Source organism: Pezoporus occidentalis, unplaced genomic scaffold, assembly GCF_034315485.1.
Source record: "Pezoporus occidentalis ecotype Australia unplaced genomic scaffold, CSIRO_AGI_Poc_V1 ctg29, whole genome shotgun sequence".
NCBI lineage: Eukaryota > Metazoa > Chordata > Aves > Psittaciformes > Psittacidae > Pezoporus > Pezoporus occidentalis.
Window position 1 is genome coordinate 2,821,541 of NW_026914829.1, and position 16,451 is coordinate 2,837,991.

A 16,451-nucleotide genomic window follows, 5' to 3' on the forward strand; every position below is an offset into this window, starting at 1 on the left:
TGGAAATTGCTAACAGCCCAAGGTACAAATCAGATCAAGCCCTGATTAGAAGCAGTATTTTTGTTCAAACGTGTAACCTTTTACTATATGAAAAAAAAATGTTTCTTCCTCATTATTGAAGTCTATAATCTTTTAATTTCCCTTACTAGATAAAATAGGTGTTTTCAAACCACACTGATTTCTCCTAAATTGTGGCTTGCAACTGAAATGTCTAAAATTAATAATAAATAGAAATAGAATATGGATTTATTCTTTAATCGATGGAGAAAGAGAGAGAGAGAGTTTGACAGTGATTCTGCTCCACCTGGAGAGATTTCACTATTAACTGGGTGCTCAGTGATTCTGACAAGTCAGGTCCTAACACTGGCCTAACCTTGAGCTTTATGAAGGTCTTTCATTGACTTCAGTGAGGATAGTCTAAGTCAGCACTTGATTTTCCTCAAAATCTATCAAAATCATGAGATAAGCATACTTCAGAAATCGGGAAAACAGAAGATTTAAAACAGTATTGAACACCTGCTGTGAAAATTTACAAGCCCACAAAGAAAATCAATGCACTTTCTCCCTGTTGCAAGGAATGGAGATAATGAAAAAAATTGATTGCGATATATTGGTTCATAAATAAAAGTCACCTGAAAGTGCAAGGAAGCAAGCACTATTTAACAGGGCTCATTCAAAAGACACTTCAGACTTTTATATCATAAATTTACATCTTTTTTTTCATTGTCAAAAGTAAATAGTTATGGATTATAGGGTTTCAGCTACAAAAATTATTCAATTATCAGTCCAATGAATCAAAAATGTTTATTCTGTTTTTCGTTGTTGTCTGTACTATTTACTCTTGGCCACTGTCAAAGACAAAATATTGGGCTAGATGGACCCTTTCTCAGGTACAGCATAGCCATTGTTGCGTGCTTCCAGTATCTGTCCTCAGAAATATTTGAATATTTTCCGTAAGGTGTTTATTTGTGTCTGGAACTCTTGGAAGACGACTTGAAATATCATTTAAACTTGAGGAAAGAACATCAGGATTAAAGAATGTTGTTTATAAAAATAGTTGAGTAAGACATATCATCAGTGTAGTAGTACACTGATGATGAATTAGTGATCAGGGACAAGAATGGGCAGCCAGCAAAGGTCTGTGAGAGCTCAGTGATGTTGTACATGTTGCATCTGACCCTGTGGGGACAAGAAAACTGGATAAACAACTAAGAAAATAGTCTCAGACTGTGAAGATGCATTGGAGATCTGGATAGTCTCAAAAAACCTGTGGTTGTTCTCACAACTGCCTGGCAGATTCTTTAATCACTCATCACTGATCACCAATAAGCTGCAAGAAGCTGGTGAATACCACAAGCCATCTCAGGTGACTGAGCAATAATGCAAGTACTGGGGAATTGGGAGGTGAAAAGACAGCTCCCATGTGTGCTCTGGTGAACTCAGGTGCCCTACCTGTATGCTTCCAGCCTCACAGGAGTCAGAAAGCCTGCTCTGCACACCACTTTCACACTGGTGCTCTGTGGTCAGAGAGAGAGCAATCTTTTCACTACTTCGTTTACACCAGCATGAGCTCCTGCGTGAGTACAGCTTGGTTGATAACCAAGTACCTCATACAGTCTCAGCCTGTTACATTTTCCTTATAGAAATAAGTTAACCCTTGTACACTTAATCTGCCTCTGCAGAACAGGCAGTGACACTACCCACACTGCTTCAGGTAAAAGAAATTTAGCTTTCCAGTACAGGAAGAATCTTACTACTATGGGCTCATGGTGGTTATGCCCATGAAGAAATAACAGTCAGAGGGAACAGAAGACTAGGCAGTTTTCTTATTGTTGCATTCTTTATGGCTTTTCCTCTACAATTAGATTGCTCCAACTGTTGTGGAGACAATACTTATTAAAATGGATCTCTTAGCTACACTGGCAATTCGTGTGCTCCTGCCCTCAACATCGTAATCAAGCAAACAATCCAGTGAGAAAGAGTATTTACTGTCTTAGGAACATGAGTTACTGACTAAAGGAGCCTGTTCTTCTACTTACAGAAAAGTGTTGGTTAAAATGTTAAGTTATAATTTTCATCTGTTCATGAATGAAGCTTCTGCCCATGAGGTAAAACCCCCATTAGTTGTTGATGGGTTTTTGGATAGAATCCATTAGTGCCCACAGTAATCGTTCAACTAAAGGGTCTCACACTTAAAACCTTTAAACCCTGAGACAGAAAGACAGAGGAACACTTGATGTAAATTCTCCACATAACAATACAAAATCCCTGTCAGATCAGAAATAGCTTGGTACACTTGAGGAAATCAGAATGATCACTCTTTATACTGTGTCTGTGTGAATGACAGTGCTTTGGTCTTCATTTAGACTACAGGCTGCCATGTCAAATATGACATCCGATGCATCATGCCTGACATTTTTTTGCTCTTTCCATGGTTTGTTTCTTTGTTTGTTTTTAAACTAAAATTTAAAGTTGACAGACAGCACACCCGAGATACTTCTGTCTGTCAGTATCAGGCATATCAAATCTAGAGTAAGGGGTAAGTGTATGAAAGTGAGAGAGGAAACAGATTTTGGTAGTAAGCAAAAAAGATAGAAAATTTTCTATAATTTATGCTGAGAAACAGCAGAATGTAACACAGTATATAATATCTGGTTGTTCCATATTCTCCTGGGAGCCATTTCCAGGCACATGAAATTCAAGAGGTTGACTGAGAACAGGCAGATTTACCATGGTAAGTTATATCTCACCATGATGAGATGATGAGATGACCTGGCCATGATGAAATGACTGCCTCTACAGAGAATAAGAAAAGCAGTGGACATCATTTTCCTTGACTTCATGAGTGTTTTCAGCATGGTCTTCTGTGGTGGTGTTCTAGCTTACTGGACTAGATGCCAGCAGTGTGCACTCGCAACCCAGAAAGCCAACCGTATCCCGGGCTGCATCAAAAGGAGCATGACCAGCAGGTTGAAGGAGGTGATCCTGCCCCTCTACTCTGCTCTTGGGAGACCTCACCTGGAGTACTGTGTGCAGTTCTGGTGTCCTCAACATAAGAAGGACATGGAAATGTTGGAACAAGTCCAGAGGAGGGCCACGAGGATGATCAGGGGACTGGAGCTCCTCTCATATGAAGACAGGCTGAGAAAGTTGGGGCTGTTCAGCCTGGAGAAGGGAAGGCTGCGTGGAGACCTCATAGCAGCCTTCCAGTATCTGAAGGGGGCCTACAGGGATGCTGGGGAGGGACTCTTCATTAGGGACTGTAGTGATAGGACAAGGGGTAATGGTTCAAACTTAAACAGGGGAAGTTTAGATTGGATATAAGGAAGAAATTCTTTCCTGTTAGGGTGGTGAGGCACTGGAATGGGTTGCCCAGAGAAGCTGTGAATGCTCCATCCCTGGTGGTGTTCAAGGCCAGGTTGGACAGAACCTTGGGTGACATGGTTTAGTGTGAGGTGTCCCTGCCCATGGCAGGAGGGTTGGAACTAGATGATCTGAAGATCCTTTCCAACCCTAACTATTCTATGATTCTATGAGTTGCTTACAAGGTCAGTAACTGAACTGAACTGGCATGCTGACAGGCCAAATGATCAAAGTAACTGGTGCCTGTTTGCTAGTGACATTCTTCATGAGCCAACACAGCGACAGCACTGCTTTGCATCTCAATAGAGATCTGGACAGTAAGACATAAAGCAGTAAGGCACCCTCAGTAAATTTGTGGAGGATGCCAAATTGGTGGGGAGTGGTTAGTGTTTAGCAGTCCTTTCATTCAGAGCAACATCACAGGCTAGAGAAATGAGCTGACAGAAACTTCATGAAGTTCAAGGAAGGCAGAAAATAATCCTGCTTCTGAGCCAGAGCTGCCCATGCAGAAGTACTGGCAGGGCATTGCCTGTGCAGAAGGCAGTTTCACAGAGAAGGACCTGTGGTCCTGATGAGCATAAAGTTGAACATGGATTAGCAGTGGGCCCTCCCAGCAAACACAGACAATCAATACTGGCTTGTCTTAGCAAGAATATAGCCAAGACATTGTGAGAAGTTATTATTCTCTTCAAATTGTCACTTTTGTGGTTACATGTGTGGTACTGTATGGGATCTCCAGTGAAAACACTGACAAACTGAGCAAACCCAATGGAAGGCACTTAGAGGTCTGAATCACATGATATGGAAAGAGAGGGTGAGGCAGCTAGATTTGCTCAGCCCAGAGAAATGAAAGCTAAAAGGGAATCTAATTACTGTCTTTCACTATGTAACGAGAGGTTGTAGAGGAGACAGAGCAAGACTCTTCTTGGAGATACACAGTGAAAAGCTGAAAGGTACCATCACAGGCTGTACTAAGGAATATGCTGATTAGATATATGAAAAAGCAAATGTTTGACCACAAAAGTGGTCCTGAAGGAAAGGCTGTGGAACCTCCATTCTTGGAGATACTCAGAATATGACAGGGGGTATGGCCTGAGCAACCTGATCTAATTTCAGAGTTAGTCATGCTTTGAGCAGAAAGTTGGACTAGGTGACCTCCAAAACTTCATACCAAGCTAAATCATTCTGTGATTCTAAAAATTATTATATGTAATTTTAAAAAAGCTTCTAGCTCTTTGTGTGGAGTTTGAGAGATGTTAACTTTGCTTAGTCCCACCTGAAAAGTGTCTAGATATACTCTTTGTTACAGTGTCGCATACTGGCACAATCTTGGGATGGGATGATTGCTATTTGCTTTACAGAAAGACAATGTTTGATCTTTTGAATATTAAAAATGTTGTCTCATGCAACTGCCTGCTTACTCAAGGTTGTTTAATGTGAAGAGCCTGTAGCCCAAAAACCATAGAAGTTTTGAATCCCCTTACAGTATTGTCTTTAACATAAAAAGCTTTCTTGTTTATCTTGCTTTAGAGAGGATACCATTTTCCCCAGTTATATTACAGCTAATAACAACATCTAGATATAATAAGGCTTAAACGGGAGCAGGATGGTTGAAGAGTTTTCTCACTGAGAGCTCTCATTCAAAATAATCTTCACTCACTTCTTCAGGAATGCTAGGTAGTTCTTCATAAAAGTGATTTAAAGAAGGTATAAATGAGAGAAAGTGACAGTCTTGATGAAGTAATACGGTTAACCAGGGCAAAGCTGAATGCTTCTTTTTGAAAGGTCAGAAATCATCATTGTAACACAAGCAACACTGTATCCTAAGCAACCAGACCAAGTTAAAATTACCTAGACAGATGGATTAAATATTTACCCATGCGTTTTCAGATATCTCCAAGCACCATCAATACTTCCACCATTACATCCATGATTCCTGGTATCACAAGAGATCAAATTCTGAACAGAAAGGTTGTCTGTCATCTGACCACTAGAATGAATTGTTATCCTATCTGCCGCAACGCCTGTTTTGAAACAAATATTCCATTATCAAAACCAAATAATTACAGCTTCACATTGGTTATTGTGAAATAGGGACTGAAATACAACTTCAATATCTTTTGTCTGTGCAGATACCTTTACAAAACAATACAGATTTAATCAGTACAGATGTTCGAGAGAGGATGGTGAAACTGCAAATCATCATGAGCAACTTTGCTGTAAATCAACAGATTTACTGGTTATCATAAAGTCCCATATATGTAAACACAAATGAAGCATTTACGTAATTTAGTCTGATGGTATCTAGTATGTTTGTAAATGCATATTCATTTCTGTTTGACTTCAGCAGAAGATGCAAATACTCCCCCACCTCTCTGCAGCTGAATCTCCAAATCTCTCCTCTTCCTTTTTTACCTTCCCTACTTTAGTTGAGAAAAAGAAGAAAGGCAAAAATGAACAGTCCTATGAAGGAAAAAATTCAAGACTGAAAGTATGTATTGGTTTTAGTGGAAAGAATATTTGGAATTGTTCATACTAATGTGTAGAAGTGGGACTCATTGGAGCACCCTCCCTTATCACACAAAATTTTTCTTCTGAGACAGACACCTTAGATGTCTGAACTCAATCAGATAGTCATAATTCTAAGTACTAATATATTTATGCACTGATTTGAAGGCAGACTAGGCTAAGTTGTGTGTGAAATTAAGCTACTCTTCCTTTCTTTAATGAGTGATAATGAAACAATTATTAGGCCCCAATCCCAGCCATTACCTGTTCTTAAATTATATTTTTATTATTGTTAAACTTTATTTTTCAACCTGAAAAGAATAAAAAGCACCCACCTTGAAATCTAAAGCACTATTGAAATCAGCACTAACTTCAGTGAACTCTGGACATGACTTCAGAAGAGTCAATCTGCTGATAGCAGCTGATAGCAACTGTGTTCTTTACTTTTTTGATATGTCAGATGAAGGTGAATTTATTTTCATAAATGTAAAAACTTTTTACTGAAGAGCTCTGGAATACTTACAGGAATTACTCATGATAAGAAAAATGATGCAGTAGTGTTTGTCTATTTGTTGAGCAACAATTAATCTTACCAAGAAGGATTGAAAATTCAGATTGAAAATGCTAGAGGCACCTAAACAACATAGGAAGGCATCTCATAGTATTTAACATTGAAAAGAACTATGTGAATTCAGAACAAAAGATTCAATTACAAAAGGGAAAATTTAGACTGAAGATCTGGAAAGTCTTTCCTTCTGTAAACTCTGTTCATCTTTGCAATAATTTGTCCAGAGAGCTGCTAGAAGCTTTCTTGGTTTCCTCTTTTATAGCTACACTGAACAAGACATATTAGTAACAGAGTGCCTTCAGTCTCTTTGCCAGGGAGCTGGGATTAACTGAACTAAATGTTCCTTTCCTTCTCTTACTGCTGTGATTTAAGGAAGTGGTTGCAGAAACCTACACCCATGAGGACCCACTGGCCAGGTTAAGTCATAAAGACTGATTGCAAAATTTTTCTTCTCTATCTTTATATGTACCAATATATACTGAGATTTACTGCAACATAAGAAAAATGAACATAAATGATTGCTGTACCTTCTTTTGAGTAAGTGACACAAACACTTTTGTCCATTTCTCCTAAAACCAGAGGTTGCAGCACATGCAGTTTGAATTACCTTACTGACATTTCCTTTCTTGCCGAATCTGAAAACAGTTACTTCCACAAATATTTGAGCAGTTTCAGGGTTTTCTTCTCATAAAATTATTGAAAAGGTTATACTTAATTTGCTGGAATAGCAATGGTTGGACAATGGTAAATGCACAAATGTAAACATACATTAAAGACAAAAATACCCCCCCCCGTTTTAAGCTTTGAAGTCAAGAATGCAATTGTGCAAGCAAGGGGTACAGGTTTTTAAAAAGTTACTCTATCAATTACAAAAAAGTGCATTAGTCAATTTATTTTCTGCTTTCTGTCACCAAAACACCTCCCTGTGTTACATGAACTTATGAAAAGCCAACAAATCTCTACAGCTTAGATGGACTTCTTAAGACTTCAGGATGACTTAAAGGGAAAGCTGTAGAAATGTAAATGTTCTTATTTGGTGATAAAAAGTGAACAGCAAGCTGAAGTTACTCCATTAATAATCAATACAAGTTTTCACCACACACCTAACATCGAAGATATTTTTTAAAGGAGAAAAAAATAATTTTACTTGCGGTTGAAAAAGCCCAGGATGCACCACAGTTTCGTTGATCCAGAGGATCATGAATCCACTCAGGCCATGCATAAGTGGCTGCAAAAAATGCAGGAAAGTTTTCTTCTGGAAGTGAATTTCCCTAAAACAAAATGTATATGCTTCAATACTTAATTTTATCTTAAATTTTACCTAATTTTACTTTTAAAGTTCTTAAATTTCAAAATGAGGAAACCCAAAGCATTGGCATCTGTGGCTTCCTCAGCACCAGTGTGATGGTTACATCGTGGCTGAGAGCTGCGGACCCCCTGAGAGTAGGAGGGTTCTGGCACTCTACTAGCTGAGCTGGAAAGCTGAGCTAAACAACTGTCAACCTGAATAACCTTCTAGTTTCTCTCTGATTTTTATCTCAAACAACAATTCCCTATGAAACACATTAATTATGACCATATAATTAATTATGGCATTTTGGGGGGAAAAAAAAGCCTTCTACTACAAACAGCAGAGAATTTAGTTACCTGTTACCTTACTCTCCTTGACACATGGCTGTAGGTAGGAAATTTTGGTCACCCTGGGAGGGAGGCATCAGTGTATCATTGATCATTGCATATCACTGATTTGTCTTTTACACAGAGGATTTTCAATCTCCAGCACTTATTCCAGAACAAAAATCAGTGATTTTCCTTTTGCGCTGCACTCCAATGTTGTATAGATGAAAATTCATGATCTGTTTACTAAAGCCATTTGGACAGCCAGTTCTTCATCTCTTAGCCCTGATTTACATCCTCCAAACTTTGTATATCTGCATATGCGAGAACCATCTGGCACAATTGCTATTAATCTGCTTTGCATTCAACATACCAAAACCATTCATTCATGTTTGGTTGGGTTTTTTTGCTGTTGAACTTTATGGAATGATTGCTTCTGCTGTTCAGGGAAATAGGAATAGCCACATAGAATGACAATATTAGTCCATCTAGTCCATCAGTTTGTCTCAAACAATTGTTGACAACATCTGTTTTAGAGGAAAATACAATATACAAACTACAAGAATGTGTTCCTAAGCAAAACATTTCCTGATGCTTTCTTAAAAGCAGCCTCATATCCTGAAGCACAAGCTTCAATTCTGTCCATATTCCTTTATTTTACTTTGATTTACTTAGTTTTCTAATTCTGTCCTTGCTGAACCATTTTTCTAAATTTCTTGTGTGACCTGTAAGACTTCATACCTATTCCTAAAATGATTTAAACTCTTGAGCTCAGTTCTTTCAAACTATTTAAAGACACTCTGAGGAACCAGACTTCACCACTATGGCTGTATCCAAAATGGTTTGTTGTGTATGCTGGGAAACAGCATTGCCTCCCGCTACCTTGTACACCTGGGTTTCTCACTGAAAACAATGACTGAGAAGTGGTCAGAGATAAAAGCGGTTTGTACCTCGGCTCTGTATCATAAAATCACAGAATCACAGAATAGTTAGGGTTGGAAAGGATATTAAGATCATCTAGTTCCAAACTCCTGCCATGGGCAGGGACACCTCACACTAAACCATCTCACCCAAGGCTCTGTCCAAACAGGCCTTGAACACCAACAGGGATGGAACATTCACAACTTCCTTGGGCAACCCATTCCAGTGCCTCACCACCCTAACAGGAAAGAATTTCTTCCTTATATCCAATCTAAACTTCCCATGTTTTAAGTTTTAACCTGTTAACCCCTTGTCCGATCACTACAGTTCTTAGTGAAGAGTCCCTCCCCAGCATCCCTATAGGCCCTCTTCAGATACTGGAAGGCTGCTATGAGGTCTCCACACAGCCTTCTCTTCTCCAGGCTGAACAGCCCCAACTTTCTCAGCCTGTCTTCATACGGGAGGTGCTCCAGGACCCTGGTCACCTTCATGGCCCTCCTCTGGACTTGTTCCAACATTTCCATGTCCTTTTTATGTTGGGGAGACCAGAACTGCGCACAATACTCAAGTGAAGTCTCCCAAGAGCAGAGTAGAAGGGCAGGATCACCTCCTTTGACCTGCTGGTCACGCTTCTTTTGATGCAGCCCTGGATATGGTTGGCTTTCTGGGCTGCAAGCACACACTAGATCCGGCTCATGCTCATTTTCTCATCGACGAGCACCCCCAAGTCCTTCTCTGCAAGGCTGCTCTGAATCTCTTCTCTGCCCAACCTGTAGCTGTGCCTGGGATGGCTCCGACCCAGGTGTAGGACCTTGCACTTGTCATGGTTAAACTTCATGAGGTTGGCATCAGCCCACCTCACAAACGTTTCAAGGTCCCTCTGGATGGCATTCCTTCCTTCCAGCGTATCAACTGAACCACACAGCTTGGTGTCATGGGCAAACTTGCTGAAGGTGCACTCAATCCCACTGTCCATGTCAGAGACAAAGATGTTAAAGAAGACTGGTCCCAACACCGACCCTTGAGGGACACCACCCGTTACTGTTCTCCAGCTGGACGTTGAGCCATTGACCACAACTCTTTGTGTGCGGCCATCCAGCCAGTTCTTTATCCACCGAGTGGTCCATCCATCAAATTGATGTCTCTCCAATTTAGAGACAAGGATGTTGTGTGGGACAGTGTTGAACGCTTTGCACAAGTCCAGGTAGATGACATCAACTGCTCTACCCCTGTCCATCAGTTCTGTAGCCCCATCATAGAAGGCCACCAAATTGGTCAGGCAGGATTTCCCCTTAGTGAAGCCATGCTGGCTGTCACCAAGCACCTTGCTGTTTTTCATGTGCCTTAGCATGCCTTCCAGGAGAATCTGCTCCACGATTTTGCCAGGCACAGAGGTGAGACTGACTGGTCTGTAATTCCCTGGGTCATCCATTTTCCCCTTCTTGAAAATGGGGGTTATATTTCCCTTTTTCCAGTAGTTGGGAACTTCACCTGACTGCTGTGATTTTTGAAACATGATGGCCAGTGTCTTAGCAACTTCATTCATCAGCTCCTTCAGGACCCGTGGATGGATCTCATCAGGACCCATGGGCTTGTGAACGTTCAGATTCTTATGATGGTCTCAAACCAGATCCTCTCCTACAGTGGGCCTAGGGTCTTCATTCTCACAGTCCCTCTGTCTGCCTTCCAAGATTTAGGTGGTGCAGTCAGAGCCTTTGCCCGTGAAGACTGAGGCAAAGAATTCATTAAGAACCTCAGCCTTCTCCAAATCCAGGGTAGCCAGTTCTCCTGATTGTTCCTGAAGAGGGCCCACGTTGTCCCTAGCCTTTTATTTCCAATGTACCTATAGAATCTCTTCCTGTTATCTTTCACATCCCTAGCCAAGTTTAATTCTAACTGGGCCTTAGCTTTCCTACCCTGGTCCCTAGCTTCCCAGACAACATCCTTGTTGGGGTTGCCTGTCCTTGCTTCCACCTTTTATAAGCATCTTTTTTCCCTCAAAGTTTCCTCAGGAGCTCCTTATCCATCCATGGAGGTCTCCTGGCCCTTCTACTGCACTTCCTTCTAGTTGAGATGCAACACTCCTGAGCTTGTAGCAGGTGAACCTTGAATATCAGCCAACAACCTTGGGCCCCCCTGCCCTCTAGGGCTGTATCCCATGGAACCTTACTGAGCAGGTTCCTGAAGAGGCCAAAGCCTGCTCTTTTGAAGTCCAGGGCAGTGAGCTTGCTGCACGCTCTTCTCACTGTCCTGAGGATCTCAAATTCAACCATCTCGTGATCGCTGCATCCAAGGCTGCCCTGGAGAGTCACATTTCCAACGAGCCCTTCCCTGTTGGTGAGCACGAGGTCAAGCATGGCACCTCTCCTTGTCGGCTCCTCTGTGACTTGCAGAAGGAAGTTGTCTTCCACACAATTGAGGAACCTCCTGGATTGCTTGTGCCAGGCCATATCATCACTCCAACAGATATCAGGATGGTTGAAGTCACCCATGAGAACAAGGGCCTGCGAGCGTGAGGCTTTTCCTATCTTCCTATGTAGTGCTTCATCCACAGGTTCTCCTTGATCAGGCAGTCTGTAACAGATCCCCACAGTAATGTCTCCCATCGCTGTTCTCCCTTTAACCCTGACCCACAAACTGTTAACTGCTCACCTATCCCCAGACAGAGTTCCATACTCTCCAGCCTATCCCTAACATAAAGGGCAACTCCCCCTCCCCACCTGCCAGGCCTGTCTTTCCTAAAGAGCCTGTAACCTTCCATTCCAACACTCCAGTCACAGGAGCCATCCCACCATGTTTCTGTGATGCCTATTATATCATATACCTGTAGACATGCGCACATCTCTAATTCCTCTTGTTTGTTCCCCATGCTACGGGCGTCTGTATGGAGGCACCTGAGCCGAGCTCCAAATGAAGCTGGCTCATTGGTTGGGGCAGCTGAAATATCTCTACATTGCTCCAAGCACAAGCGAGGGACTTACTAGAGCAGGCAGCCTCTTGGCAACATCCCTGATCTGAGTCTCTGGTACCAACACGCCTCCCTTGAGACTGGGTCAGGCTAACAGATGGGTGCCTCTGTTCCTTTCAAAGCAGAGTCCCCTACTACTATGAGCCGCCGATTTTTCCTGGAGGCATCAGTAGTGATCCTATTTACGGGAGCATTAGCTGGTTGTTCACATGGTGATGTGTGTGTATCTGACACTAAAATGGAATACAGACCCAACAGACAGATTAATGCAATCTGTGGATATGCCTAGACCCAGTAAAACTCAAGTGCTTCTAGGTTCACTATGTTAGATGCAGGCTGTGAGTTCTAAATACTATTAAAGTATACTGAAAACCATTAAGTCACTTAAGTACTTCTGAAAGTTTTGCCTGCAACCATGGAAAGCCAGTAATCTTTTAAACCTTGCTAAAATATTAATGTCAATATTTTGATTAACCACTTTCAGAAGTCTGATTTCTCAAAAGCTTGTGAGATGCATGGGACTTGCAACCTCAAGTGGCACACAGAAGGCAACAGAAGGCTAATTTCAACAATATCTCGCTAAATTCTTACATTCATTATTAATGAGCAAGCACAAGCAGAAGATTTACTTTGAAGATTAGAGAAATCATACAGGTGAAATCCTAGACAAATAGTGTTTCTTTTATGCGATAAAACTGCTCATTATCAACCACTGAACAAGTAAAATTTGGCAAAGGTTGCTTAGCATACTTAAGAGGACAGTGACCACTTACAATTTTACAAATGAGGCAGTTGAGAAAATAAAATTCTAAATAGATCTTCTGTCTGAAAAAATGTGTCACTTTATGTATTCCTAAACTGCTGCCAATGTATTTAATAGCCTTATATTTTAAATCCCAGAGCAAAATCCTCATTAACCCTCAGCCTTGTCATTTAGAAATGCAGGATTGACCTGTAGCCAGAAATATTAGCTTTTTATGGGAGAAGTTCCTATCCTAATATTGAGAAGCACTGCCGCTTTGTATCAAATATTTAGTCTAGACAATTGTTTTGCAATGTGTGATCCATGAATCAACATCAGATAGCACAATGCAATCAGCAAAATGAATGAGTGGCAAACTATTTTTAAACCTTCATATGTATTCTCTGTAGTCAAGGTAGGCCAAAACAGGAAGGTAAGTGAATGTAAAAGAACACTCATACTTCAGCTATGACTTCAGAAAAGTTAGATGGCCCTTCAGAGAAAAAAAGGCTGAAGATGATTACTGAATTTGCAAATGTGGATATAGTTTTTCTTAAACTATGCATTCCATTTTCTTGTAAGATGTCACGTAGGTGAGTACCTTGTTGCTGACGGGTTCAGACCCCACCGTTGCCTGAACACATACTGACAGAATACCATTAAATGTGTATCATCACGATGTGTTTTAAAGGCACAGCAGGTATATATGTGTGCTACACAGACCTTCAAGAAGGATTACACTATCCCCTGTAGTGAGTAAACACTTTCAAAATGCCTTCTCATATAACATACATGACACTATTGGGGGCTCCAGTTCTGTCAGGAGTCACAACAGGTTTAGTGGTGTATTTAGCTGTCTGTCTATGTTCAGGTCTAGGCATACTCTGCAGCACAGGGCCCTCAGTTCAGATTTAGTTCTTGTTCCAAATCATTGGCTTTTAGGTATTCTATTGTGACAGCATTTTAATCTACCCTTCCAGATGTATGCATTACCTTATTGAGCAGGTATAGTCTTTTATTAATAGCAGAGCTTTTGAAAGCTCTATAAACAATTTCAAAAGTTTGTGTTTTCCCTAAGATGAAATGTAGCTCTGTCAAACCATTTAATTTGACGTTATGTTAAAGAAGCTGTATTTGTAGTTGAAAAAGCTTCTACTCTACAACTAAACCTTTCAGGACTGCAGATAACTAGGACTCTGCCACAGATGTAACGTAGTTAACACAGAAAGGCTTTACATTCTTTAGTCCTTTTTTCCACGCAATTGAGTAAGCGGCCCCTTCTATACAAAAAAGCTTTTCTCAAGCATCCTCCAAAGACAGTAAAAAATAATCAGAACAGCCAGAAACTATTATTTATTATCTAAAGAGTAGAATAGTAGACCAGCAGCATGCTGAAGAAATTATTTTCATTTAAAGCAAAAAAAAAAAAAAAAATGTTATTTTTAATGAATGGGTAGCTATGGTTCTCTTTCTACATCAGCAAACCTACCAGGTTTTAATCAGGCCAGCACAAGACAAAGCTCAGAATTTCTGAACACTAATTATAGCATTTTTATCAACTAAGTGTATGACTTTGGGCAAATGACTTGCAGTTTTCTCACTTGCAAAAAGGGAAAGGCAGTAGTAATCCCAGAGAATGCATGAATATTTAATTACTGCCAATTTATCCACAATAAGTAACTAGTACATTGGCCTGCAGGTAAATTAGTACTCAGGAAAGTCAGTTAAAGGTCAAGCCATTAAGGTTTGGAGAATGTCTGAAAAATATATAAGTCATTATTTCTGAATTTCGTCATTCATACCTTTTTACTCTCTTCTGAGTTGTCACCTAGTTACAGGTGAAGCTTAATGGAAACACTGTCATGAAAACTCATACTTTTTTTGTCACTTAGGACTTTGTAAAAGTGTTAACATGCTTCACCAAAAAGCAGTAACAGAAAATTATTCTTGAGAGGTGAAGCAGAGTCTCTGAAAATCTGGTAAGATACTTACCTTATAAAGCACCTGGAAGTTAATGCCATTGCTGAGCCAAACCCATGCTATGAATTTGCCAGATCACACAGTGGCAATAGATATGGAGCTGGCTATGAGTGAATAAAACCTTTCTTTTTTTCTTTTTTTTAAATATTTTTGTGAAGTATTAAAGCATGGCACATAATTGAGAATTTCCTCAGGCAGAACAAGGACACTATAGAGATTATGGTCTTCTAGAAAACTAGAGAACGGGACAGAATCAGGGAGATTTGAAGCTTTTCAGGAAGCTTCAGAGAAAACTATTTTTACATCAAGACTAGGTAAGACAGAAACTACTGGGGTAAGAGCAAGAAAGTTCTAATAATTCTGAAGAGAAACTATAGGAATGAAGCAGGCTTATGTACGATTCAAAGAAATTTTCTGCAAGCTCAGAGAATTCTCCAGAAGCTGACAAAGTTAGACAGAGATTATTTCATAGTTTTAGCTTTTGTAAGTAGAGTAAAATATTTCTTTGAATCCTGTGCAAATCTTGTGCATCCAGCAATATGTAGGACTTCCTGAGGGCCAAATGCATGAGTGCACAAAGCTGGATTTCTGGACAGCAATGCACTAAAGCTCCTCAGGTGTCTGGCGGTGCCAAAGGTAGTTGGGTTGTGGCTCACAGGTTTTGTAAAAACGTAACAGGTAGAGAAAATTTGCCTGAAAATGTATCAGTGGAACAAAGACTTCAAGTAGTGTGTCTGTCAAAGCTATGGGAAACTTAATAACGATAATTAAATACACTAGACATAATGCAGGACCACTGAGTGACCAGCTACCGCAAAGTGAATGGAAAAGAAGAAATACCATGCAGAATTTCTGTAACTTTCTCTGTCTTGTTTTCCTAGGTGGGATTTCTCTCATCTAGCTAGATATTTAGTAATGTAGACATCAATCTCTGAGCTAGGTACACGATATCCATGCTTCTGTATAAGCATCACACTTTATTCCTCAAGTTAAAAACAACAGCAAATCAACACCAACTGTCTTTAGCCTCAGTGTAGTTAACTGGCAATTTGTAGCAGATACCTACTAAATCTTGCACTAAACCCTTTCATATCATTGTCTTATTTTGACTTGTCATCTTGAACTGAAGTGGATCCTTCTGTGGCTGCGAGGAGTAGCCTAACAAACCATAAAAGGCAAAACTCCAAAGCTTAGTATCTGTCAACTTCTTGCTCTGATAACCCTCCATAGTGTAATTTTGAGCAAGATAGCCAGCGTGGGCCACAACCCAATGCCTCATCATGCTGATGCAGGAAGCTGTGTGGGACAAAGAACCAATCTGCATCAACTAAAGGGCTAGGATGGCTAAAATTGTTGCAGAGGCACATGGTCCTCCCCGTCTTACCCAAATTCCCTGTCAAGTGGTAGCTTTGCACTGTAATTTTGGCTCTTCTAATAGTGTAATTTTGGTTCTTCTAAGAAAGAAGCCAAGAAACTGATCCAAAGAATTCAAAAATCTGCTCTGGATTCAATAACTATGCATTTCTTCTTTAACTGCTTATCCTATTTACACAACTTAAAGCATATTTGCTTTTTTGCAGAACTAAATATAAGAGCATAAATATATGATAGGAAATTTAATTTAGCTGCCATGAAAATGGCCATGGCAAAGAGGCATAGAAAGCTGGTAGTAGAGAATCATCTCATTTTCCCATTCTTCCTATCATTTTTCTTTCCATTTGGCTAAACCTCCAGTCTTCTACTGCATCTTTCATTTCATTCTTGTATTCTTTCAGAGCTTCTTT

The 16,451-nt window shown here is 40.3% G+C and overlaps 1 protein-coding gene across 1 annotated transcript in view; it reads right to left on the reverse strand.

Annotated features, from left to right (window-relative positions):
- Positions 1–16,451, reverse strand: part of TINAG (tubulointerstitial nephritis antigen) — a 55,000-nt gene that overhangs the window by 29,083 nt on the left and 9,466 nt on the right. The window contains exons 5-6 of the mRNA XM_062626163.1: positions 7,587–7,710; positions 5,240–5,387 (exon numbers count right to left, since the gene is read on the reverse strand). Of these exons, the coding sequence (XP_062482147.1) occupies positions 5,240–5,387; positions 7,587–7,710 (272 nt within the window). The remainder of the gene's footprint in view (positions 1–5,239; positions 5,388–7,586; positions 7,711–16,451) is intronic.